At 30.3% G+C, this 24,879-nt stretch overlaps 4 protein-coding genes across 4 annotated transcripts in view; 1 reads left to right on the top strand and 3 right to left on the bottom strand.

The window, feature by feature from the left end:
• mino (glycerol-3-phosphate acyltransferase mino) overlaps positions 1–10,283 on the bottom strand; it is a 44,192-nt gene extending 33,909 nt beyond the window's left edge. Inside the window, exon 1 of the mRNA XM_085203026.1 lies at positions 10,129–10,283. The gene's annotated coding sequence lies outside the window, so the exon portion shown is untranslated. The remainder of the gene's footprint in view (positions 1–10,128) is intronic.
• A 217-nt stretch (positions 10,284–10,500) lies between these two features.
• Vps24 (vacuolar protein sorting 24) lies at positions 10,501–14,264 on the top strand. Its single transcript, XM_085203031.1, has 7 exons — positions 10,501–10,657; positions 10,747–10,807; positions 10,955–11,134; positions 11,533–11,573; positions 11,739–11,912; positions 12,400–12,561; positions 13,141–14,264. Exons 1-6 carry the CDS (start codon positions 10,613–10,615, stop codon positions 12,559–12,561), a joined length of 663 nt encoding a protein of 220 aa, XP_085059157.1. The 5' UTR covers positions 10,501–10,612; the 3' UTR covers positions 13,141–14,264.
• A 505-nt stretch (positions 14,265–14,769) lies between these two features.
• Positions 14,770–22,559, bottom strand: LOC146528409 (solute carrier family 53 member 1). Its single transcript, XM_085203027.1, has 11 exons — positions 22,190–22,559; positions 21,568–21,721; positions 19,797–20,026; positions 19,054–19,315; positions 17,709–18,079; positions 17,126–17,273; positions 16,622–16,816; positions 16,258–16,430; positions 15,886–16,016; positions 15,437–15,592; positions 14,770–14,971 (listed from the first exon to the last, which is right to left on the bottom strand). Exons 1-11 carry the CDS (start codon positions 22,256–22,258, stop codon positions 14,854–14,856), a joined length of 2,007 nt encoding a protein of 668 aa, XP_085059153.1. The 5' UTR covers positions 22,259–22,559; the 3' UTR covers positions 14,770–14,853.
• A 707-nt stretch (positions 22,560–23,266) lies between these two features.
• On the bottom strand, positions 23,267–24,676 carry Csl4 (exosome component 1 Csl4). Its single transcript, XM_085203032.1, has 3 exons — positions 24,280–24,676; positions 23,766–24,014; positions 23,267–23,528 (listed from the first exon to the last, which is right to left on the bottom strand). Exons 1-3 carry the CDS (start codon positions 24,445–24,447, stop codon positions 23,283–23,285), a joined length of 663 nt encoding a protein of 220 aa, XP_085059158.1. The 5' UTR covers positions 24,448–24,676; the 3' UTR covers positions 23,267–23,282.
• Positions 24,677–24,879: the final 203 nt, after the last annotated feature.

Genomic DNA, 24,879 nt, shown 5'->3' with positions numbered 1-24,879 from the left:
TGGCAACGACCACAAGTTTTTTTATCTAGAGTTGTTTATATCGTAAAAGGAAAATCTACATTTAATTTGTCTCCATCCACCCAACATTTTAGGGCCAGTTATTTGGTAGATTGGACTTTTTAAATACTTTAAGAAAAAAGACACGAAAATGTACTTTAACATGCTTGTTTATTTAAACTGCCGGTACATCTATTAATGTTAACACATTTTAATTTTTCCTTCTAAACACCTGCTGACCTGTCATTGAACGTATCTACATATAAGGAGGCATTTTTGCGGATGTTATTTTAAATACGACCTTACAAGTTAAGAGGTTTCAAATATTAGCATGCAAATATGCTATTATATCTATCGCAGAAACTAGTCCACAGAGGTCGTATGACGTCAGAGAGACCTAAGGAGATAAACCTTAGTACCCTTCCATAGCAATTCGCATTGCGTCAACAAGACATAGATAAACTTTGACACAGAATAGTTTCAAGTAGCTATAGAGCTAAAGTTAATGACCCCGCTTTAGGTTAAATAAACATTGCTTATTAATATTATATTTTATAGTGATAAGAATCGCTAATGAGATTACATCGTGAAAAGTTTACACGTGGAAGAATGTGAAAGATTGAATTCAAATGCAACTCGGGAAAAATGTTTCACGGAACCGATCCAGACAAATTAGAACTTAGGTTTTTTGTTTCGAGGGAGGGAAGAGGGTACTCTGTCCCTGATGAAATGCAAACACTATGTTGGAGCTGCCTGAGCGGAAGTCGAAGACTGCAAGGGCGCCCCTTGCGGGATTCGAATCTCGGCTTGCGGCCGTCAAACGAACTGGGATTTCGCGTATACTGAACTTAGGTGCCGATACTTAATAACACACAATATATATACTCGTATCTTCTCATAAGTTATATAACTAATTTCGGTACAATAACAGAATTCTGTACAAAGAAATTTATCAGTTTCATTATTCCATATACGACGCAAGGTTTTCTTTATGTACAGGCCTTTGTTATCGTGTATTACCCAGCATTGAGATATTTTTTGTTTAGTATAGGCGTATAAAAAAAAAAATATTTCCATTATGTTACCTTTTAATAGTATTAAAATAAATTGAAACCTTGTATGTGCCGGAATTAACCGGAAGTGTCTTAACGGGAACGAAGTGTGTTAATACTAGGTTCCTATGTATCCCTCTGCCTACTCTGCTATGTGCGAGATACAGAGTGAAGCTGATTTATCATTTATTTTGGTAATAAATTATTATAATGCGCAGTTTTAAAATTGAGAGGTGTTGATAATATTAAGGAAACTCAAAAGTTTAGAATTGTTAATGTGTGAATGACCTATACGGGAGCCAATATTTTGTGATTTAAATGTTTTACATTTTTATTAGATACGTTGTTATAACCAGTTTTATCTTAAAATGTAAAAAAAATGTCTTCGTGTAATGAAATAAAATAAAGCAAGACGTGTTAAAAAAATTAAAACACTCCGCTCTCCTCTTTCTGTCGAATTCTTGAGGCATTGCGCATTGATTAGCGAATTTCTACGCAGCGCCTTGCCACGACCCCAAAGCGAAGAAATGAAAAAATCCCTACATGAATTTAAATAAATAGTAGATTGCCTCGATTGAGGATCGAACCAACAACCAGTCGCGTTTACAGTCACACTTTGTGCGCCCGCACCACGACCGGCCTCAATTGTATTTTTTGTTTGTTGATTGATTTATTTTTATTTTTTATAAACAAATAATTACACAATACAGTAGCTTGATAAAAAAAAACACCAAGAACAAAAAAAAACGTACACGCATGCATATATTATAATTTGTACCAAGGGCAAACCTACGGCAAGCATCAATCATAACAACCGGTCGGTGGGTACTGTTTTGCAGCATCCATCTCTATTTTCCACACGCAATATATAATACAGACTAGGTGAACCCGGACGCGGCTACGCCTGCTTGAACTATAAGAATATTTATTAAATATTATATAATATATTTATTTTTATAAGGATGAATATCAAAATATAAGTTCATTTTGGGTGACGTTTTCTTAAAACAACAAAGAAACTTTGCAAACCGGTGCTTAGCAACGACGGTTGTTATTAACCTGGCAGAATAAATTGCATGTCAAATTAGAAAGTATTTTAATTTATTAGTACATATGTGTAATATAATATTATATAGTCTATAGCACTTCTGAAGAATGCAGCTTTCATACAAAACAAAAACAAAGTAAATCGAACCAGTAGATCCAGAGATCTTAGCGTTCAAACAAACAAACTCTTCCGCTTTATTATATTAGTATAGAAGTATAGATTACAGAGGATTTTATTAAGCGTACTTTATAAAATTCTTCTTAACGTTATATAATGACAGAATGATGACAGAACATGAATTTCTGGCAAAAATTTAGTAAATCTCTAATGTTGTGGGTTCCATTCCCATACGAGGAAATGAAATTTTTTTTTTCGCTCTGGTGTCGAGGAAAAGCGCGGTGTTGAATTCCGTCACTCAACACGGAATGCCTCCAGAAATTGGCGAAAAGTGGACAGCGGAATGTCTTAACACTAGGCTCTCTTTGCCTACCCTGCTGTATGCAGGATACAACAGCATGAAGCATTACAAAAGCATTTTTTTTATAAATCAATTAAGGTTGTAGGCATGCCCATAGTGCCCACAGCCCTAACGGAAAATTACATAATTGGATCCGTGTTTGATCCCCACTTTCCTTTCATTGATAAGATATTGCTGTGGTGCCATTGTGCACCACACCACAAAAAAATTTGGGGTTCGATTTCCAATCGGGGTAGTACCTAGTAAATAATTTAATATTTTCATTTGTTAGTTCTGGAAACGGAGTGTCTAAACGAAAGGTTCCCTCAGCCTCAGCATATGAAGCCAATAAAAAAAGAAAAGTTATTTTGGGATGGATGAAGGTTTGTAGCACAATGCCTAACAAAGGCGTATAGTGTGCTTAAAACATAATCTTTGTTCTTTGTTATGATAGCTGTTACCGAATATAACTTTCCAAATTAAATAAATAAAGTGAATCACTTCTTTGTTTCGTAGTAAGTATAAATAATAAACATTACGTAATAAATTATAAAATAAATAATGTATTAAACTATTAATTATTTATTAGTCATATTGTAACTATTAAACCATTAATTGGGCCGTTTATTTTGAGAGTGGTGTAAGTCCATTTTCTTTTGTTTCGAGAAAATTAAAGGTTAGTATGTCGATGATTATGCAATTTCATTTACCGACCGATTTTAAGTTGTTCAAAACATGGGTTTTTTTGAGAAATTAAACACGGACTAGTTATATATAAAAAAATTACATTAAATTAAGCATGAATTACGTGATAGCTCATTTTTCTCAAAAATGGATTTACACCACTTTCAAAATAAACGGTCCAATTGTAATTACTAACATTTTCTATTAATTGTTTTGAAAAATAGAATAATAAAACTATAATAATGAAAAATAGGATATATACCTACTAATTCCAATCTTATCTAAATTAGCTAACGTATAGATAAATAATAGTTTTTAATATGAATAAACAACTTTCTTTGTTTTATTATGCTTTAAAATAAATTCCGATGTAGAGATGATAAAATATAATCGATTTGTATCATCAATTACTTGAAACGACTATGTTTACGAATACGTCATAATATAATAATAATTAATGAAAGATAATTGAATACAAGATTAAAATGTTAATCAAAATAAATGATATAAAAACAAATAAGTACACAAAAAAAAAAAAATTTAAGATAAAGATTTTTTAAAGCGTGGATGGTAATTTGTTTCTACGTGCTACGTGTATATCGGCTGTTGCGAAAAATAAGAACTAGAATAACATTTTTTAAGATTACTTTATTTATTTAAACACGCTAATCTCAAGAACTATTTCTTCAAATTGAAAAAATCTTTTTGTGTTCAGTCATTTATTGAAGAAAGCTATAGGCTATACAGGGTGGAATTGACGGCACCACTTTAAATGAAACCACAGTTTTAACTACTCTATAAAAGCCTAATATAATTCAGAAAAAAAATAATTCCCAAAAATGAAAAAGTTATTTTTTCAAACAAAATAAATAATAAAATAATCGTTTTAAAAAAAAACGCCATTTGTAAAGTATAATATAAACACGCACACACTTACCTGTCAAAGCGGCAACGTCGCACACGCTTCATTCAAGAAATCGAGTCGCAGCAACTAGCGTAGGTATGTAGGCAACGGCGGCGAGCTGATGTTAAATTAACGCAACACTTAGGAATACACTTTACACACACTTTTATTGAGTTATTTCTATTAGGTTTTTAATTTTACTTTTGTTGCACTACAAACACATTTTTTATGTTCCCGTTTTAAACTAACACTCATTTTTAACATGTTTACAAAATTATTACAATAATAGCATTTTTTTCACTTTTTCTAACAATAAATATTACATTTTCTGTCCACATTACATTCAGCTCGATAATGACCCATATTATTACACTTGAAACAATTAATATTTCTTTTAATTGTAGCATTTCTTTTTACAATAAATGCAGATGATGATGACACAATTTCCCCCCGTAGTAGTATTATGGTTTGGAACTTCCAAGCATTCCAATTTTTTACTCCTTCCAGTTTTATTACTGTGCTGTTTCCTTTCCATTGTGATTGTTTATTTTGCTTGTTTTTCTTTTTTATTCCTTCCCGGCAACTTAACCTCCAAATTTCAATACCAACGCCGAAGCGTCGCGTGAAGTAACGCTGTTTTAATCTCGCCAGTATTTCTAATTTTCTACGATTGATGCAATCTTCTTTATTATTGTTACGACGTGGTCTGGGCCCATAACCCGTTGTATTTATATGGTTTAGTAAATAGCATTCAGCTATAGTCCGACCCAACTACTATTGCGCAGAATGTACGCGTCGCACCGATTCTATGGGAATCCCCGGTAATCGGTGCGGCGTGAGCGGGGTGTCTTTGTACAGATAACAAAATTCATTTTTAATATTGATTGATTGTGCAATATAACACTATAATTCATAATAAATGTAGATTATACTTTTTACGCATGATTTGATATTAAAATAATTAATAAAATTATCAATACTATTTACAAATAATTACTAAATATTAATTTATTTCGTATTGAGTTTTCGCAGGTCCTCGTGTAACATTATAAAACTCGTTTAATATTTAATTTTTATACGATTTTCTATCAAAATAATCATACAAATATAAATAATAATGAAAATCTTAATAAAAAATTTAATAGTATATTCGATAAGTATTTTAGTTAATGGCAACTATTACAATGTTTTTAATTATCTGTGTGAGAACGGAACTTAGCCGCGGAACGGCTAAGTTCTGTTGTATTTACATTATTTTGTTCGACTTTATACGTTGAATAATTATTAAGTGTTTTAAATTATTTGGATGTTGTTTAATATTAATTTTATCATTAATCGGATTTCTAAAATCGTGATGAATGTTTCGTGATCGTGATGATGTGATTACTGAGTATTTTTCTCAAATGTGAAACTATTGTGTCAGTATTTGAGTGTACTATCAAAACATACATTTTTTTAAGACATTTCAAACAAATGTTGAGTTTTAATATTACTTATGATGTAAATATTAGTGATAGTAAAAGGAGAATGCGACAACGACGATGTAAAACTAATGTTAAATGTAAGTACCTATCTATCGTAGTTCAATATCATTTTGTGTTAAAAATGTTGAATATAACTTTGTGGGTGGTTCAATAACCATGCAGTATTTCTAAATAATTTCATAATAAAGGTGATATAATAAATTGACTTAAAGTAGGATTTTGTTAAACAATTTTAATAAGAGGTTTGAATGTTATTTAGATTTATAATAAATAGGTAATTGCGTGAAAAAGAACGCGAGATATCGTTCTTTCTCGTTCGGTTTTGTTTTGACGAATGAAAAGTAGAAGTTTGGCAACGCTTAGTAGTATTTTTGTAGTAGTATGTGTATGTGTGCGTCACACGAAATACAGGTATGGAGAAAAATCGTGAAATGAAAAAAAAATCCTACGTCCAAACTGTTGAGGCATCTTGATTAATTTCTTTAGCTTCGGGTTTGAAATTTTTTACCCTTTATGCAGTTTCAATTAAAGAAGCGCAGCCTCTTCCACCCTGTATAACATGATGTTAACGTTACATGCGGTTATATACTTAGAAGGTGTGGTATACCAACACCGTTCTTAGATATTTCCACTCCACTATACAAGTAAAACCTCAGGTAAAAGCTATCTTTAATAAATTAAATATTTTATTTTGAAAGTTGGTACGTATTTGAATGGAGTGCCATTGACACATGTATCTGACGACGTAGTAACGTGGATTCTTTTGAACGACTACTACGGCCTTAGAAGTAACAGAATCATATCTAATTTTAATATCTGTCGCGAAATATTTTAAGTGGTATTCAAGTGCCTAACATATTTACCAAATAAATTGAATCTCTATAATAAATTATATTAAATAAAAAGAATATAGGCAATCTGAATCTATGAAAGAGTAATAAAAACAAATCAATCAATAATAATGCAAGCAAATATTATGATACGTACTTCATATTAGTGATAATACTGTTATCAACGAAAAACAATTTGAACGACCAATCAATCGCATTGATAATCTAAAACATTTTTGGAAATCACGTGTATGGTTCAAAGTCCAATTTAAGCATAGTTAACAAGCACAAATACATTCTATAGATATTTTCTCGTTTTTTTAGCTTCACGCTGTATCCCGCATGTAGTAGGGTAGACAGAGGGAGCCTAGTGTTAAAACACTCCACTCCTCACAGAACCTCCTTCCCCAGAATTCTGGAGGCATTGAGTGTTGAGTGGGGGACACCAGAGCGAAGAAATGAAAATATTAAATACCTCATTTTCCGTTGAGAAAATCGAACCCACAACCAGTAGCGTTTAAAGTCACACGCTTGGGCCACTGGGGCACGACTGGCGAATTAATTAATTATCTACATACAAAATAATTGGTTGTGACATGCGATGCAACTTGAAAAGAAAACAGAGGCGCCATCTTTACAATTACTTATATCTAAATATATCTATAGAGAAAACTATAATTAAAAGCGAACATGCCACGAGTATTATTAATGATTAATTATAATTATACAAAGCGCTTCTTTGTTTACATTAAGAGCGAGTGCACCAAGAACGCCCTTACCAGAATACTTACATATAAACATATAAGGGTATATATAAGAAGGTATATCTTGCACCTGGTAGGAAAATAAATATATATTAAATGTAAGAATTGAGTGAAGTGTAGGTGAATTACATAAATAAAGGAGACCATTGTGACGAAGAAGAGAGAAGCGAAAGAATTATTTTCATTCATTTCTTTGTTTCACTCCTTCCTGTGTCCCCTACATAGCAAGGTAGGCAGAGGGAACCTGGCAACCTACTGTTAAGACACTCCGTTTCTTCCAGATACTTCTGTTCCCCATTTTCCGCGAAATTCTGGAGTTGTTGCGTATTGAGTAGAGCGAGGAAATTAAAAAATTAAATATTTCATTCTCCCGAGTGGAAATGGAACCCACAACCATTAAATGTTGCACGCTTTTACTCTTCTTTTGAACTTTAAGTGAAAAGATACTTCTACAATTTGTGAAGTATAAAGTAGAGAGTTAAATGCCAAGATCATTTCTGTCTACACTGCTGATTGCTTGCGAAAAGTGCTTACTTAATAATAATAAATAAAATATCGAAAGGAAATAAAAATCAATAAAAGTAATAACAGCTATCACTTGGTACAAAGTTACTTTCCTGTGAACGATAATAAAAGGGGAGGTATAATGTCAATAATAGATATTAATCAATGAAAATCATATTATATCTTTGTAAAAATTATATGTTTTCTTCCAAATACTAGCTAGCTATATTATTTTAAAAAAAACGTTTATATATAGTTAATAGTTTTGAGTATTCAACACATGATTTGCCGTTTCCGGAACCTTTTGTTCAGGGCGATGACTGCAATTACCTTGTCGTAATAATTTATTTTCAAAGCTCGATCTTTTTCACTAATTATAATTAATCACAAGTTTATTTTCACTTATCCTTTGGTTTACAAGCATTTTAATTTCATACGCATATGCATGTATTTAGGATTAGGATTTTTGTTCTATTTTGTCGGAGTATTCTGTACTATAGGAACTACTGCTACGACATTACAATGTCTATATTAATATGTTATTAATCAGATTCACGGTGTATTTCGCACACAGCAGGTTAGGCAGAGGGAACATAGTGTTGAGACACTTCGTTTCCCATTTTCCGCCACACTGAGTTTCGCCACTCAAAACTTAATGCCACCAGAGATCAGCGGAAAATGGGGAACGGAAGTGTCTTAATGGGAACAACGTATCTTAGCACTAAATTCCCAGATTACCCCCGCCTACCATGCTATGTGCAGGATACAGCTAAAGCAAAAAAAAATACTAAGAATGACATACATATCTCGCAAATCATCGCACTTGCCGCTTATTGTCGCACATTGCACAAAATCGGATGTCGGTCACTGTTGTAATTTGCGCCATGCAATCTAAGATTTTGTCATTATGAAAACTTCTCAGTCGTTTGCATTACTTAATCATTATCTAAACAATTAAAATTTATAGCATTATATTTCTTCAATTCAAATATATATTTAAATATATATTTTTATTTAATTAAAATATATATTTTTATTTTTTTTATGGGGAATGGAAGCGTCTTAATTGGAACGGTGTGTCTAAACAAAGATACCCTCTGCCTACCATGCTGGGTGCAATATAGTTAACAGCTACACTATAAGTAAGTTATACTTGACCTTTAACCAGTATTGGAATTAAAAAATACATAAAACGACAAGCAAAAGACATGTGAATAAAGTGGATGAATTGATTCACAAAGGAATGATTCTCCAACAATGGTGGTGGCAATTTGATCTCCAGACATAAGGTGAGGTATGGATGAACATGTTAGAGTGGTCAATGACCCTTTCATTTTTTTATATTCCGCTCATAGCAATATAGGCTGGGCAAAGGGAACCTACTTTTAAGACAATCCATTTCTCGAGTATTGTCTTTTTTTCAGAGCATTGTGTTATTGGCAGAACTCATTGCGGTTTGTTGTTATCTGAGCAAGGAAATGAAAATAGTTCATTCACCCAAGTGCAAATTGTACTTACAACCATCATGTTTACAGTCAAACATGCTCTGGAAAATTGTTACCCTTATTAATTTATATTATTTTTAGAACTATTACTGCATTAAATAAAAATTACAACATTTAATGCGGTAAAAGAGGTTGGAGACCTCGATTGGCCTTCGAAAAACAGTATCAAAGAGGTATACAGTGACTGTAGCGTCGGCACTCCGCCCCTACAACTATCCTGCTAAGGAAACAGTGTGAACCGCTTTCTTTAAATCATTAAATGTTTGAAGTGATTAAGAATTGATATTTATCAACATTCATTTCATTTTGACACAAAATGAATGCCACAAAAACTAACATAATAACCAAAACATCCAAACTCCTATTAATGCCTTGGAAAATTAATATCATTTGCCAAAAACAGAAACGAGAATGAAGTTAACAGAAAAATAAACATAGCATGGCAAAAGTATTGGGCACAAAAGAAAATTCTGAAATTAAATTATAGTCTGAAACTGATAAAGAATACTATGGATAAACGAAAAATATTTAATGATATAACAAAAAATTATTTTCTTTGGTTTTGTAAATAAAATATTGGAGAACAAGCAGTGGATACTGTAGAATATTCACCAATATAGATACATAAAGTCACATGTAAATACGTTATTACATTAATCTTAAATGTTGTTTAAAAGTGTAGATAAATTAATTGTTAAATGAAACAATATGAAGAACTCAAGTAAAATTTGCAATGTGACTCTTTGGTTATAATTAGACAATATAACGTTAAGACAAACGTAAATGCAAAAAATGACGATGTAACACATTCCAACATTGATTCTATAAAAAGATCGGTTCAAATATCCAATTGCAACAATGTAAACAACATAAATGAAACAATAATTATTACAACTTACATAATTCCTGGATACGTGAAATAACACAAATATACTAAATCCACATCACAATATCAAACAGAAAATTGTAAGTAAAAGTATTTTCGAATTGCACTTTTTTTTTAATATATTTCTGTCAGTTGTGTACTATCTTAGCCGGCAAAAGCCTTATGTCAAAAAATGCATTGCACAGTGATAATGTCTCTATATTATGATAAAGATTTATATAATATCATTCTAAAATTATGTAATTAATTATAAAAGGAACTAAAGTTTAATCATAATCTTTATAATTTTAAATATTTTTAATAAATCTTGTCGTATAAAAAAAATAAAAAGTGCTTAGTACACGCGTTGCTAGTAGCCTTAAAATGAAACACCGATGAGGTCATCGCTGTTTTAATGTCAATGTCACCTAGGGATTGTCAAAACATCTAAACAATTTGCACTTTTACAAATTTATTTCTTATTATACACGTTAAATAAAACATTTGAAAAACTAAAAATGGGGTTATTTGGTAAATCTCCTGACCGTAATCCCAAAGAAATGGTAAGTGTCAATTAAGAATTTTAAATATTGTAATTAGTCATCTTTCTAATCAATTTATATAGTAATTTTACGCCACTTTATAATTTTAGGTAAATGAGTGGTCACACAAATTACGAAAAGAAGGCTACAATTTAGATAGACAAATAAGAGGTAAATCTATATAAAATCTAATATTTTTTTAATTTACTATACTTTCATTTAAATCAAAGGTTTTTAAATCGTGATTCTTAACTTTCTTAGCTTTCCATGTGATTTTAGAAATTATTTTCTTTTAATATACATCTATTTTGTACAAAGCTATACAGAGAGAAGAAGATAAAATAAAAAGATCCCTCAAGGAAGCAGCTGGAAAAAACGACAAACAAGTGTGTACCATATTAGCGAAAGAGATAATTAGATCAAGGAGAGCAATTAGTAAAATTTACACAAGCAAAGCACATTTGAACTCAGTACAAATGCAAATGAAAAATCAGTTAGGTACCTATTTTTATATTTTGAATCAATCAATTTGGGTGATGAAAATCCTATAGTAAGATAAATGTTAACAGCTTTACACTTTTTCCTGCTTAAAATGGTAGACAGATATAGCCTAGTTTCAAGATATATATTTCTGATTTTCTTTCAAGATATTGTATGGCAGAACTTATGCTGTGCTTCGTCTACCAGAGTGGAGAAATGAAAATAAATTAAATATCCATGTTTCCCTGAGTGGGCATGGAAGGCTTTCACCCACCCTCCATTGTATTTACAGTTAGATCTCCAACTACACTACAATGGCCTCATACTAATATGTAGTTCTTTTTCTCAAATAAATATAATAAAAATTGTCTTTATATTGATTACTTGTGAATTAACTTGTATTTTACATATTTCAGCAACATTAAGAGTGGCTGGTTCACTAGCAAAATCAACAGAGGTAAACCTTTATATATTTTTTATATATTATTCTTTAAATAAACAACTATTTTTTAATTTTACTTATGTTGAATAAAGTCTACTGTTTGTGTTAACACTATTACTTTTTATAATTTATTTACTATGTATTATTTTTTTTAATTTACTTAGTAAATATTTTTAATAGGTGATGCAAGCAATGCAAGCATTAATACGCCTTCCAGAAATAGCCCAAACTATGCAAGAGTTGAGTAAAGAAATGATGAAGGCGGGTATTATAGAGGAAATGTTAGATGAGACCATGTCTGGGATGGAGGATGAGGAAGAAATGGAGGAAGCTGCACAGAGTGAAGTTGATAAGGTAGGAATGTATATAGTTAAAATTTGTTTTTATTACTTTTTAGGCACTGTTTTGAGGTTTATTGAGGAACATAAGTATCCATACTTTTAATTTATTGATAAATTATAATTTGTACAGAATCAATATTTTATTAATTTGTCTTTTTTTGGAAAATTTAGAATGAACTAAATAAAAGCAGTAACAGTGCAGTGTTCATATTCTTTATTGATAGAAAAATCTAAATTTTTAAAATAAGTATTTAATTGATTTACCGACATTGCCTTACTGACATGATAATATGCAATATGATACAGGACTATGATCATTACCAACTTAATATTTCATTTCATTGTATCCATGTAAAAAGTAGTACTTGGTATAAAAAGAATTGTATTGTGTAGATACTTGTATTTACTTGTATTGTTCTCTCTATCCTACTATGTGCAGAATTCAGCATTAACTAAAAAATTATGAAAAATAATATATATATATTTTCATATTATTCCAGGTACTATGGGAGCTAACGCAAGGTAAATTGGGTGAAGCTCCCGCACCACCAACAGCAGTGGGCGCTCCATCTACCAGCAAAGAGCCAGAAATTGAGACAACCGAGCCCGATGAAAGCGAGCTTGATGAAATGCAATCAAGGCTTGAGGCTTTGAGATCTTAGGTGATGACTAATTTTTATTTTTTTCTTTCAGCTTCACACTGTATCCCGCATGTAGAGTAGGCAGAAGGAGTGTAGTGTTAAGGCATACCATTCCCCACAATTTAATTGTTTATAGTAATAATGACTAATTATAGTAAATCTAGTTTTTTTATGCTGTAGCTGAAACTTTTTTGCTTTATAGTACTGAAGATAGCAAGTACTTTGATTTAAATCCTAGCAGCTTGCTGGCGGCTATCTTGTTAGTTATGCTATTATTTAGTTTTGCATATATTACTTTTATCATTTGGAAATTTAATGTCCATTTAACGGAATGTTTTAACACTAGGTTCCCTCTGCTTACTCTGCTGTGTGCAGGATACAGCGTAAAGCTGATTTAATAGATAGACAGAAGATAGATAATGTTAGGAATACTTAAAATTTGTGATAATTTTTTGGCGTAATTTGTTTGTGTAAAATGAATTTGTCTTGTTAAATACATAATCTTTCTATTATATTATATTTTCATTACAGATATGATTATAACATCTAGTATGTTCACCTGATGGATGGAATTAATATTATCGTATTTTTTTATTACAGATATGAATATGACAAGTCCACTATTTGTACGAAAGATACAAAAGATGCCTTTAAATTATTTTATAATGTTGCAATTATTGTCTTCACTGCGAGTAAAATTGTTAAATAATATATAATTATAATAAAATAAGATATATTAAGATATTATTAAATAACAAATAATACTTTAATAACCATGAAAATGCTTTAAAATTGTGAATTTGGATTTTATTAGCAGCTAGAATTTAAGTTAAAAACTTTTCTTTATACATACTTATACAAAAAAACCTATGAGATTTCATTGTAGCATATGAACTGTTTTGTCTTATGGCTTATAGCAAACGATAGTTGAGGGTTCATTTGCCACTCAGGGTAATGTTTGTATTAAAAATACTAAATGGATGCCATAGAAAAGAAAGAGAAAAAAGTTATTTGTCACTACATTTACGTAAACATTTTGTTTCTTATAAAAAAAATATCCATAGATGGTCAACTATGTTTTTTCCCTACATTATAAATAATAGAATTTATCACGGACCAATATAATATTAATAAAGTTCTTGGAGATACCGTTTTCGTAACGCAACCACAGCAATCATCAATAGCGGACACGTAATCATTATCCATTCACACACAAATTCCCATACTTCTGAAATTAAACCCACAACCGACACTAATTTAACAGATTATTTACTAACTTAACAAGGGGAGGGGGGGGGGGGGGGGTGGTGTTTGTAAGAATATAGTGAATGCCTTTTTTCCTGAGGGTCTCGGGACGGGGCATTTATTAAAACCGACTGAATCGTGAAAAAGTTGTTAAACACCTACAAATTGAATATTAGTATTGATAATACAGACTTTGGTAATTTACTTGTTTTTAGGGATTTACTGTTGTTTTCTGTGTTTTTGTGACCGTGGTGGCTTTGCGCCACAGCATGCGGAATACAGTGTGAAAACTAAAGTTGAAATATTAGTATTGTTAATAAACACTTTTGTTATTTACTCTGTTTCTTGAAAAATTATTAATAGAACTGTCAGTACATATTTATACATTGAAAGTGATAGTTAAATAATCAGAAATTTTAAGTATTATTTAGAAAATTATTTGTTTTGTGTATATAAAATTATATATTAATTAAAACTAATATTATTTATTATTTTCATTTATACCTATGACAAAAGATCACCTTAGTCTTGTATACCTATAACTTGATCATCTTACCTACCTTACCTAAACATTTTTTCATTATTTGTTACATAACATAAAATCTTTATTCACAGGTCATGTGCAAAATCGTATTTGACCACTTACAACAAGATTATTATAGAAAAAATCTTACTTAATCTTACAATCACTAAATATTGTTTTTCATCCATAAAAAACGAGTAATAACTCACTTTGCTGTTGAATGCGGATGTTAAGAGTGACGTATTATGATATTACAAATACCTAGGCAGTGCTTTAAGTTTCTATAATAAATTTTCTAGTCGTAGAGTAATTGCTAGTCGACGCCGCTAGAAGAGTCGGTGAGTCTTATTAGCATCAATTGAAAACACGTTATTCTTTCGAGTGGATTGCCTAAATTAAAAAAGAATATTCCTATCAATAAATAAAGGTAAATAGGATAATCCAAATAACACAAAACTCAATTTTCTCTATTAATTTATAAATATAATTCAATAATACTTTAAACATTGCTTATAAATAATATCAATGAGGCATATCACAGTTAGTTATAACATCTTGGAGGACAGCTCGAGTTCCATTTGCAGGTCTTGTATGGACTCTTTCTTTAGTAAGGGCTTCCTGTCGTTTTCCTTTGTCTTTTTTTGATGCTTTTTCTTGGTTATTCTGTTAAAAATGTAGATTATATATTGGTCTTAACGAAATACAGTGCGTTCGTCGAGTTGTGGGCGCCCTTAAGTTAGGTTTTCTAAATATTGCGCATTGTGTATTTTTGAAGATTGTAATCAAAAGTAATGAAAATTCTAAAATCAAAATTGCGCAACCTACATATAACTTCAGGGCGGCCATGTCGACAGAACTGAAACTACATATTATTTTATTATTTACATTTTACCAGTTATATTTAACTGAAATTAATAGTAATATAACAAAAACAGAAAAACGATTTGCTTTGTTTCACCAAAATGGGGAAACAAAAATAATTATAACAAAATTATTCAGTAACCATGATAACATAACTTATGTATACAAAATATGGATATATCTTAAAGACAGATTCCAAACATTAAGCTTTCGTTATTAGTAGTCTCTATAGTATTTTTATTTAAAATAGTTAAAAACACCACTAACCTATTAACAACCCCATCTGGTAAATCCATCATACGTATGATAAGCGCTTGATCGGACGAGTCTAAAGGCGCAACGCTGATGTCGCGCACCGCTCTGAATTTACCACAATTGTTCAAATGTTCGTTCTCCAAACGGAAGAAGTTCCATATGAAACGTCTAGAATATAAATATTTGTAATACAATAACTGATACAGTTTCACGCTTCGTCCCGCATATAGCAGGGTAGATGGAACGAACCCCAACCTCGGTTTTAAGATATTTGCATGTTGAGTGGCGAAACTCAACATCACGCTACCTGTCAAAGCGGTTTGTCTTGTTACTATAGGGAAGAAATGAAAATAACTAATTCCCCTGATTGGAAATCGAATTGGTTTTACTATATCCTCCAATAAAATCTTCCCCAAATTCTGTTTGTTTTGGAGTTGATTTATATTAATACATATATTTACCTAAAAACTTCAAGCGGCGCCAGTATAGACACCATTACGTCACTGCTTACAATTTGATTTTCAGTGAGGAAGAAAGATGGCGCCCAAATAAATCTTAGGACGAAATCCTCCACTATTGCGAAGTAGTAGAACTGTTTATTAATAAAAAGATATAGGTTAAAAATAAAGTAAATAATAAATATGCTAAGTATTATATCGTTATGATGTTTTTATACAACATATTACTTTTATATCTCTCTGGCCAGGTTTTATATGAAGAAAGATAAACAAATACTATAATAGAATTAATGAAAGTTCTTAGTTGAGCTGTGCCACTTAATATATAATGTCTCGAATTCATGTGGGGAAAGAAATAAGGTTTCCTCGACTCACCCCAGGGCTATACACAATTTCATCTCTCAAAAAGCTGTTTTCCGCTGATGGTCCAACACTTAATAAGCCCCAGTCCATTTTAACGTCCCACGTATAAGTGTATGTGGAAGAAATAAATTGACAAGCCAGCCACGGGTAAAGGAAGGGATTGTCGTAGGAATTCTCGTAGTTTACTGTGAAATTTTGCAATATTTTGTTTTAACTTATACAATTTATAAATATATGAAAATACATTGAGTGTTAAATTGCGGAACTTAACGCTGCTCTTTCAAGAAATGAAAATAATTAATTTCTCCCGGAACTCACCAGTCTATAATAAAAATAATAAAATTTAAAAAAAATAATCAAATAAACTTTAACTTACCACTATAAATAGCTCGCAATGTAGAAAACAAAACAACAAAGAACGTGGTTGAATATTTTCCAGCATTCACCAAATGAGGGAAGGCCTCCCTACTATCCCTATATCTTCTTAGGCATTGCCAGAAACGAGTCCAAGCTGGTATTATGTTTACTACGGCACGAGTTATTATAAACCATTGTGTAGACTCAAAAGCACCTGGGGAAATAAAAAAAACATAAATTATTGATAAGTATAATCCTCTCTCTGTTACAAAAAATTCTTAAAAGTTAACAAGCGACTAGAAAAGAGCGGATAATCTTTAAGCAACTGAACAATTTTTCTTGAATTATAATTAAGTCAACTTTCAAACAAAAAATCTCTTTAAGCAATAGGTAATTTCCAAAAAACGTTCAACTTCGTCATCTAATAATTTCCAAAAAAGTTTCACCATATCATCCAAATTATTAAAAAATATAGAAAATGAAATAAAAAAAATAGCTTTAACATAAAAAAAATATAGCTCACCATTAACAACATACCAATCAGCACCAGTTACGTAAAACGCAATCAAATAATGGAAGTCTAAAAACGCATACGTAAATGAGTTCCACTGATCCGCGAGCCAGAAGTCTGCGAATAAAACTGGCATAAATGGTGCTGCTAGGATACGACCCTGAAATATATTATTTTCTTCCATACATACTTCGCCCGCTTAATTTTTTTATTATATTATATTTAAATTATACAAGATCTTCACTCAAGATTCTTCAAGACATTGTGAGTAAAGTGGCGGTAATCAACGTTGCGCTTTGTGAAGTTGCCAGAATAAAGAATAATTCTTCCATTTCTTAATTATTTTGTGGGGATCGAACCCACAACCGTCACTTTTACAATCAGAAGAACCATCAATGAAAATATGAATATAATTTTTATGTTTAGTGTGTTTTGAACAAATTTCCCTTTTATTTATTGAAAAATGTATATATATATTACTTTATTACACGTTTTCCAAACCTATCAAATAATAAGTTATTTAAATAATAACATTAAATAATGAATTATCTACTACGATTCTAAAATACACAAAAGAGAAAAACAAAACACTTACACAAATCTTCAAAAACCAAAACCTTGCTTCATGACGGAAGACTCTCAACGGATTCATAAGAAAGACTAACATTATTATTACTAGAGCCAACGGATTCACGAATGGCGGTATACTTAAACTTTCACTGTATACAAAACTTAATATACTTAGTGCCCAAACTACACCAAATATGGAGGCTAGTTCCATCAAATGTTGTTCAGATAAATGTTTTCGAGGATCCAATTCGAAAATTAGCACATGATTGACCCCTGATGATCTCCATCCGTATACATTGATGCCGATAAAAAATATAAATTCCACTAAAAGAAACGGCCCTCGATATAATCTGAAGGCAGTTTTAAAATTTTCCGTGCCGCCCTCGTGGAACAGTGCTGAAATAATAATTATAATTAGGTATTTGTTTTTGGTTATACTAATTAAAACAACGGATACGGAATCGATTTTGATGAGACTGGAACTGTTTCTTAATTTCTAATATATGTACCTAATTAACAAAAAGGTGCATCTCGACACGAGTTTTAGTTTCTAAGAAATTTCTGGACAAACACAAACATACATTCATACACGTCAAACGAATAACATCTCTTTTAAAGTACCATAAAATTATTTATAACTATACAGTGGCTGAACATACATATATAAATTGACTTAAAGAGGTTATTATAATAAACATAGATATACATAAACTTTATTGTCATTCCTTATCAATGTGCTTAAACAACACAAGCTAAAAGCCATGAAACATTATAAAACAAATATTTTCATTTAATGTTTGAATAAACTTAGCAACTATGGATATTTGAGTTAAGCTAGCCTCGTATAATTTAGAATCACTATCTATGTTTGTACACCACAATTTATGGTTTCTTTAAACATTAACCTATTTTAAATTTACTTAGATGTGGTCATAGGGCCTAAGATTATTACTCTAAAATACAGACTATAAATTATAGTACTTTAAGACAATATAAGCTCGTTATATAGGCTTAGTTCTATCTATACACATAATGAAATAATAATCAGGTTGATAAATTAAGGTCAAAACTGATAACTTATTAAAGGATAACATTATTATTCTCGTTAAAGGAAAAAGCCAATACTTAAAGTATTCGTTTGTATTTTTTAACAGGTTTCTTTAATCAAGAAATTAAAATTAAACTATGCGTTTGCAAAATCGAAAATATTCTCAAAAAAAATAAGCTTTCTTTTCCAGAGAATATTTTTTGATAACATTTAATCATTATTTAAGTTATATTACGTGATTATGTAGAGTTAAGTGTAAGCGCTTAACTCCACAATCAAACATAATTAAAGTATATCAATAAAATATATATTTAATACTCACCAGATAAAACAACAGATATAAAAAGCACTATAAATGATCCAGAAAATAGTCCAACTTTAAATGTAGTCCAAGGGCTTTGCTGTTCTCCCAAAGGGGGTACCCTCAACTTTTTCATGGCTTTCTGCCTATCGCCCCCCTCCAAATCATTTGTAACCGCCGCTTCAGTATCGCTTATTAGCCTATCTATGTCTTTATTTGTGTAAAAATGGGATGTCTCCACATGTTCAGCTCGCCATTGTGCACCGTTGCTTACGTTTAATAACTGTTAATGAAATATATAATACTAAATCATAATATAGTTATTGCAGTTATACAGCTAGTCCCATAATGAGTGAATAATCATGAAACACCTATTGGGCTCTCAAAATGAAATACAAGTAACCAAATGCTTCTAAGACATTTTTCAGAAAATTTACAACACATATATTGTAACAACTTACTGCATATCTACAGTAGAAACTCGATTAACCGGACTAATAATTGTCGTTGGTCATAATATCAGTAATTAAAAAAAACATAAATTAAGAAATATTACAAAAATAATTCGCTTCATGCTATATCTCGCACACAGCAATGTAGGCAGAGGGTACCTAGTGTTAAGAAACTCCAAATTTTCGCTGAATTTTGGAGAGGCTTGCGTGTTGAGTGATATTGTCCAGTGACAAAATAAAATCCTTATAATATATTCAAATAATTTACAAGTATGTAGGTAGTGCTATATTATTATCATTCATTACTATTACCTTATCATGTTTTTTCAATATCTTTCTAAACCCCGTATAATTTAAGTTCTGGTAGTTTTGCAATAATATCAAACTAAGGTAGAATTCACTGAATGCCAATTTCAGCTCTTGCACTTTACGCCGGGGGATTGTCTTCTTGTCGCCGCCGCCTTTAGGTTTCATAGTATCAAATCTCGCCTTTAACTCGCTTTGTAGAGTAGCATATTTACGAGTGGCTTCTGCTAACTTTTCTAAAAAGAAGTAATAAACGTATGATTATATATAAATTAATTATTATTATTGTATATTTTCTACCACCAACAAAGGTTGCTAATTAAAAGAAAAAAGACAAATCTAAATAGAGCGGAAAGGTCGCAAATCAAAAGTGATTACAGTAAAAAAAGGTCCAAGTTTCATGCTATTTAATATAAAAAAAATATTTATATATTTTTCTTATTTCTATTTTTAAAATATATGTTAGTAATACTGAACCCCACCACTTATTTGTGCAAGTCCATAGTGGAATCGAATTAACCGCGTAATCAAAATTGATCGCTCTAATATTATATTTCCGTAGACCATGAGCATTATCAATATTAACGTTGTTGAACGAAATTTTAATAATATAAGATTGCCAATTTTAAGTACTTCTGTATAGAATGGACAAATAAGGATGATTAATAAGTTAACTTACTGTTTTGTCGTAACGAAAATATAAAGTCAAAGTCAGAGGTGTTAAGTAGCGGAACTCAATCCTGTTTTGTTACTAGAACAACAATTATTTTTCTGAGTGAGAAGCAATCCCACAACAATCGTGTTATCGTCAGACGCCATATTGGCCTTTATTTTTGTATACTGAACATATTTACATATTTTTTTCATCATATATTTATCTCTGAAGCCCTACATCTACATTCTAAATACATGTTATCCTAGTCATTCAATGGTAATAAGAAAAAAATACATCTGTTTTGTCAATTCAAAGCCTAATAATTCAGATCAAACATTGTCAAATATGTACTATATATTTTAGTACCACTTAACTACTAATATTTAATACATGCCTTATCTCCAGATAAGATAATTTTACTACAACATTTACATTTATAAACATAGTTAATTTTTGATAGTATTATAGTATGCATCTATAGCTTTAATACAAATAAACAATAAAATATCAATATTAAAAGATTTTGATTGTAAAATAAATTATACTACATTAGAAACTGTAATCTGATTAGTATGTTATTGTAATAATACTGTTGTTATTGGGGTTTCTTATAATTAAGTGAATTAATAAAATGTTTTGTTAATCAGAAGCTATTGAGAAGAGAAGAATTGAAATTTATTGAAATAAATTAAATGGAAAATAATTTAATGCAATGCTTAGGATTCTTAACATTCCATGGATTAGCTTGTGTGCGTTAGTGTTTGGGACTAACTACATAAAAGTAAGTTTATGAGGCCCCTTTGAATGATATGGAACCATCCAAGCTTGTCTTAACAAGTTCATTTTTTTTAACTTACCCTATCAATATCACCTTTATAGAATTTTGTTTTAATAATTTGAGTATAGTTCTAGACAGGCCAAGAACATCCCAAGAATATGTTTAACAATGTCTTTTTTAAAGTTTACTTTTTTATCAAATCTCATGCCTTTGGTTCTATATCTATCCAGTTGTCGTGTGTTGTGTATAAATGAGGTACTTATGTATAATTAAGTCTCCTCATAATAAAAGCAACCATTAAATATTTTTTTCATGTCCTACTAAAAATATTGAAGTTTATTTACCCGAGTAGAATGTATTGATTTTCTTAAGCTCTTGGTCACAGTAATGGAAGAAAGTTTCATCAAAATTGGCAAAATGTCTTGAAAGTACTTCAGGTTCAACATTTTCAGCTGATGGAGCTTCTTCAACTGCCGTATAAAGCATTGCTTTCATTTCCTAAATTAATTAAAATATGCTATTATTAATCATTAATATTTACGAAATATACAAAATAATATAAGTAGTTTATTTTTTTCAAATCATTACTTTAATCAGAACTAAATATGTACTTAAATTGGCTATATAAAGTGTACATTGTAAAGGTATTTTTATAAATAACATAATTTAGTCTTTATTGTTATGGATATACAATAGGGCAATCTCAATAATACTGATTTATCTATAAATATCTCAATTCATTTTAACTGACAATTGTACAAAGCTCATGTGACTTAAAATTTGCATACAATGTGACTTAAGATTAATAGTACTTGAAGTATAATTTTAAAATATAAACTACTATTATTATAATAGTATTTTTAATCAAAAAATTTAACTATAGCCCACTCAAATAATTTATTAGTTAGTTAAGGGTAATATACATATATTAAAGCCATTGTAATCGGTAAACAGAATTTAACTAACCTCATAATTAATATATTGTTTACGCCACTCTGGCGTGATATGGGCACTTAGGTGCTCCGCAAACTTCATTTTTCATAAGTGTAATCTTCTTAGGTCTTAACTCAACGGACTACTTGATAACACTGCATCTAAAGGTGCTTCTTGTGTACACAAGTTTTCTGATAACGATATAAGATTAATCTACAAACTTGAACGGATCTATTGGAATGATTTGGATTTGTCATTACAAAATAAATGTTCAAAACTTTAACTATTAAGTATTGTTAGTATCTTATAACACTGGAGGAGGGCCCAAAAATAGAATAAAAATTAAGAAAAAGTAGAAATTATACTGTACACAACTACAGTGCAAAGTGACATTGACACTGACGTTTGACAGTTGATAAGGAAATCGAATAATCTTTGTTATCAGTTTATTTTTAAATCGATGTTTAATTGGTAAAATTAATTGCACACTAATTACTATTGATATTTATAGACACTACCCATAACAAATTTCTATTTAGTACTCAGAACTGCTTTCCGGCTTAGTATACAGTCATATAGTTTAGTCGTTAACAGAAATGGGACACCTATATGTCCAAAATTACTTAATTTTAGTATTATCCACACAACGTATACAGAATGATAGTTTCATAGAATAGGTAATGTATTGTATCTATAAATTGAAATTTTAATAGAAATGATATATTGTATGTAAATATTTAATTTTTTTCGTTTTCGTAGTTTTTCGTCGCCAAATTGAAAATAAAGTCTAACTAAATATAAAGATATTATAGTTGAACTCATTTAATACTATTGAACAATTAAAGCCACTTTGATGTTGTTTGTTTAATATTTATACTTGGCTCACGAGATTACGAGATTACAACCAAGTGGTACTATCATTGTACGTATAATATTAGATTTAAAGGTTATTACAAAACTACTAACATTAAACCCAGATGTATGACGAAGTATTATGGCATGGATCCTTATCCCAATTTTACTTTTGTATTTAAAAACATAAAATATTTTTATAAAATATTTATATAAAAAAAATTTAAGAAAACATTTAGCAAAAATAAAATAGTATGATATTTAGAAAAAACTTTTATTGTCCATTTGGAGGTTTTTCTTCCTTTTCTTTTGCTGTAAATAGTTTTTGATTAATATTTTCTGGTATTATTCTAGCAACTTTTCTTGGTTCTTTTGTGCGAGTTTTTGGACATTGCATTTCAGACCAACTTATTGGTACCATACTGATACCTTGCGGAGAACCCTCTGCAGTTGCTATAGCAACACCAAGCTCATTTTCAGCAGTTGAAAGATGATACCAATGGATTTCTGTCATAGGTAACTGTATAGTAATTAAGAAAACAATTCAACATACATAAACAAGATATTGAAAAATAAGATAAAATTTAATCATAATGATGCAGATGCACAACATCACTAGTAAACATGGTAATTGTGGGCTCAATTTTCACACATTTTCACAACATACAATAATTATCTCAAAAACTAACGAAAAAGTACAGTGTGAAGCTCTTAAAAACACATAATGTATCTTCAATACTCTTTTTAAAAAGGATACAACTCTTGCCAATATTATATCCCCAGGCCTGAAGCATTTGTAGGGATCTATTCTGTCCTTATCGGTACATTTGATGTCTTCCTTTTTCAATATACCTCTATAAGGTCGCACTAGCACTGATGGGCCTACACATAATATTACACAATTTACTTGTCTGGAATTTACTACTGTTACTTTTGCTGTTACTATATCACCATTCATAGGTAATACACTGGGTGTTCTAGGGCTGTCCACACATATTCTTGTTGCCTAGAATTATATATATTAAAAATCATGACAAATGAAAATAAAGTTTAAAATTATAAAGGCATAAATAATCTTTCAAATTCTTGATTTTAACACAATTGTGTATACTTTGGTATTACAAAATATATTTACAGTAGGGCACAGTAAAACCAGGTGTAAGACCTTTGTAAAGTGTTCGAAACATCGAGTTTTGGAAAACCAAACTATACAGAATGAATAAGCCTAAAATAGTTTCATTTAAAACGTTTCAATATGTAACAATAAGCACCTTTGTATCATGATCCTCTTCCATTTTAAGAACTCCCGCCAAAGATGCATATATGTAGCCTTTTAATTCGTATGTCCCTGGACCAGATATATGTTCTTTGTCTGATGGACTCAGTCTCATTCCAGGAATACATATCTTACTCATTTCATTTTCTGTTTCTTCATTCATATTGCTGCAGGTGATTTAAATCTTTTTATAATAAAAAAATTCACATATAAATAACGATATCTGTTAATCATTCACAATTATTAACAAGTACTACTATAAAAGTATACTTGTTATTGTAAATATTTCTTTATATGCACATAAAAGATATTTTGTAGTTACTACAAATAGGTTATAATTATTATCGTTTACAAAAATTGACGTTGTTTTGGTGGTTGGTGGTAGTTCATAGTACACACAGACAATAAATGAATTATGAAACTATATGTAAATTGTATAATTCAGGATTTACAACGTTTTTACTTTTATTTGATTTTTTTCTTTGATTTCTTTCTTTCTTTAAAAATACTATTTATTGTCTTTTGTGCAAAAAATATACCAATATAGAAAGTTATTTGTATTTACATAATATTAAAATGGTTTTACCAAATTTTG

The sequence above is a fragment of the Heliconius melpomene genome, chromosome 19 (genome assembly GCF_056956725.1).
Source record: "Heliconius melpomene rosina isolate 202511_hmr_F chromosome 19, ASM5695672v1, whole genome shotgun sequence".
NCBI lineage: Eukaryota > Metazoa > Arthropoda > Insecta > Lepidoptera > Nymphalidae > Heliconius > Heliconius melpomene.
The sequence above is the reverse complement of the archived record's forward strand: the minus strand, read 5'-3'. Positions and strand labels throughout refer to the sequence as shown.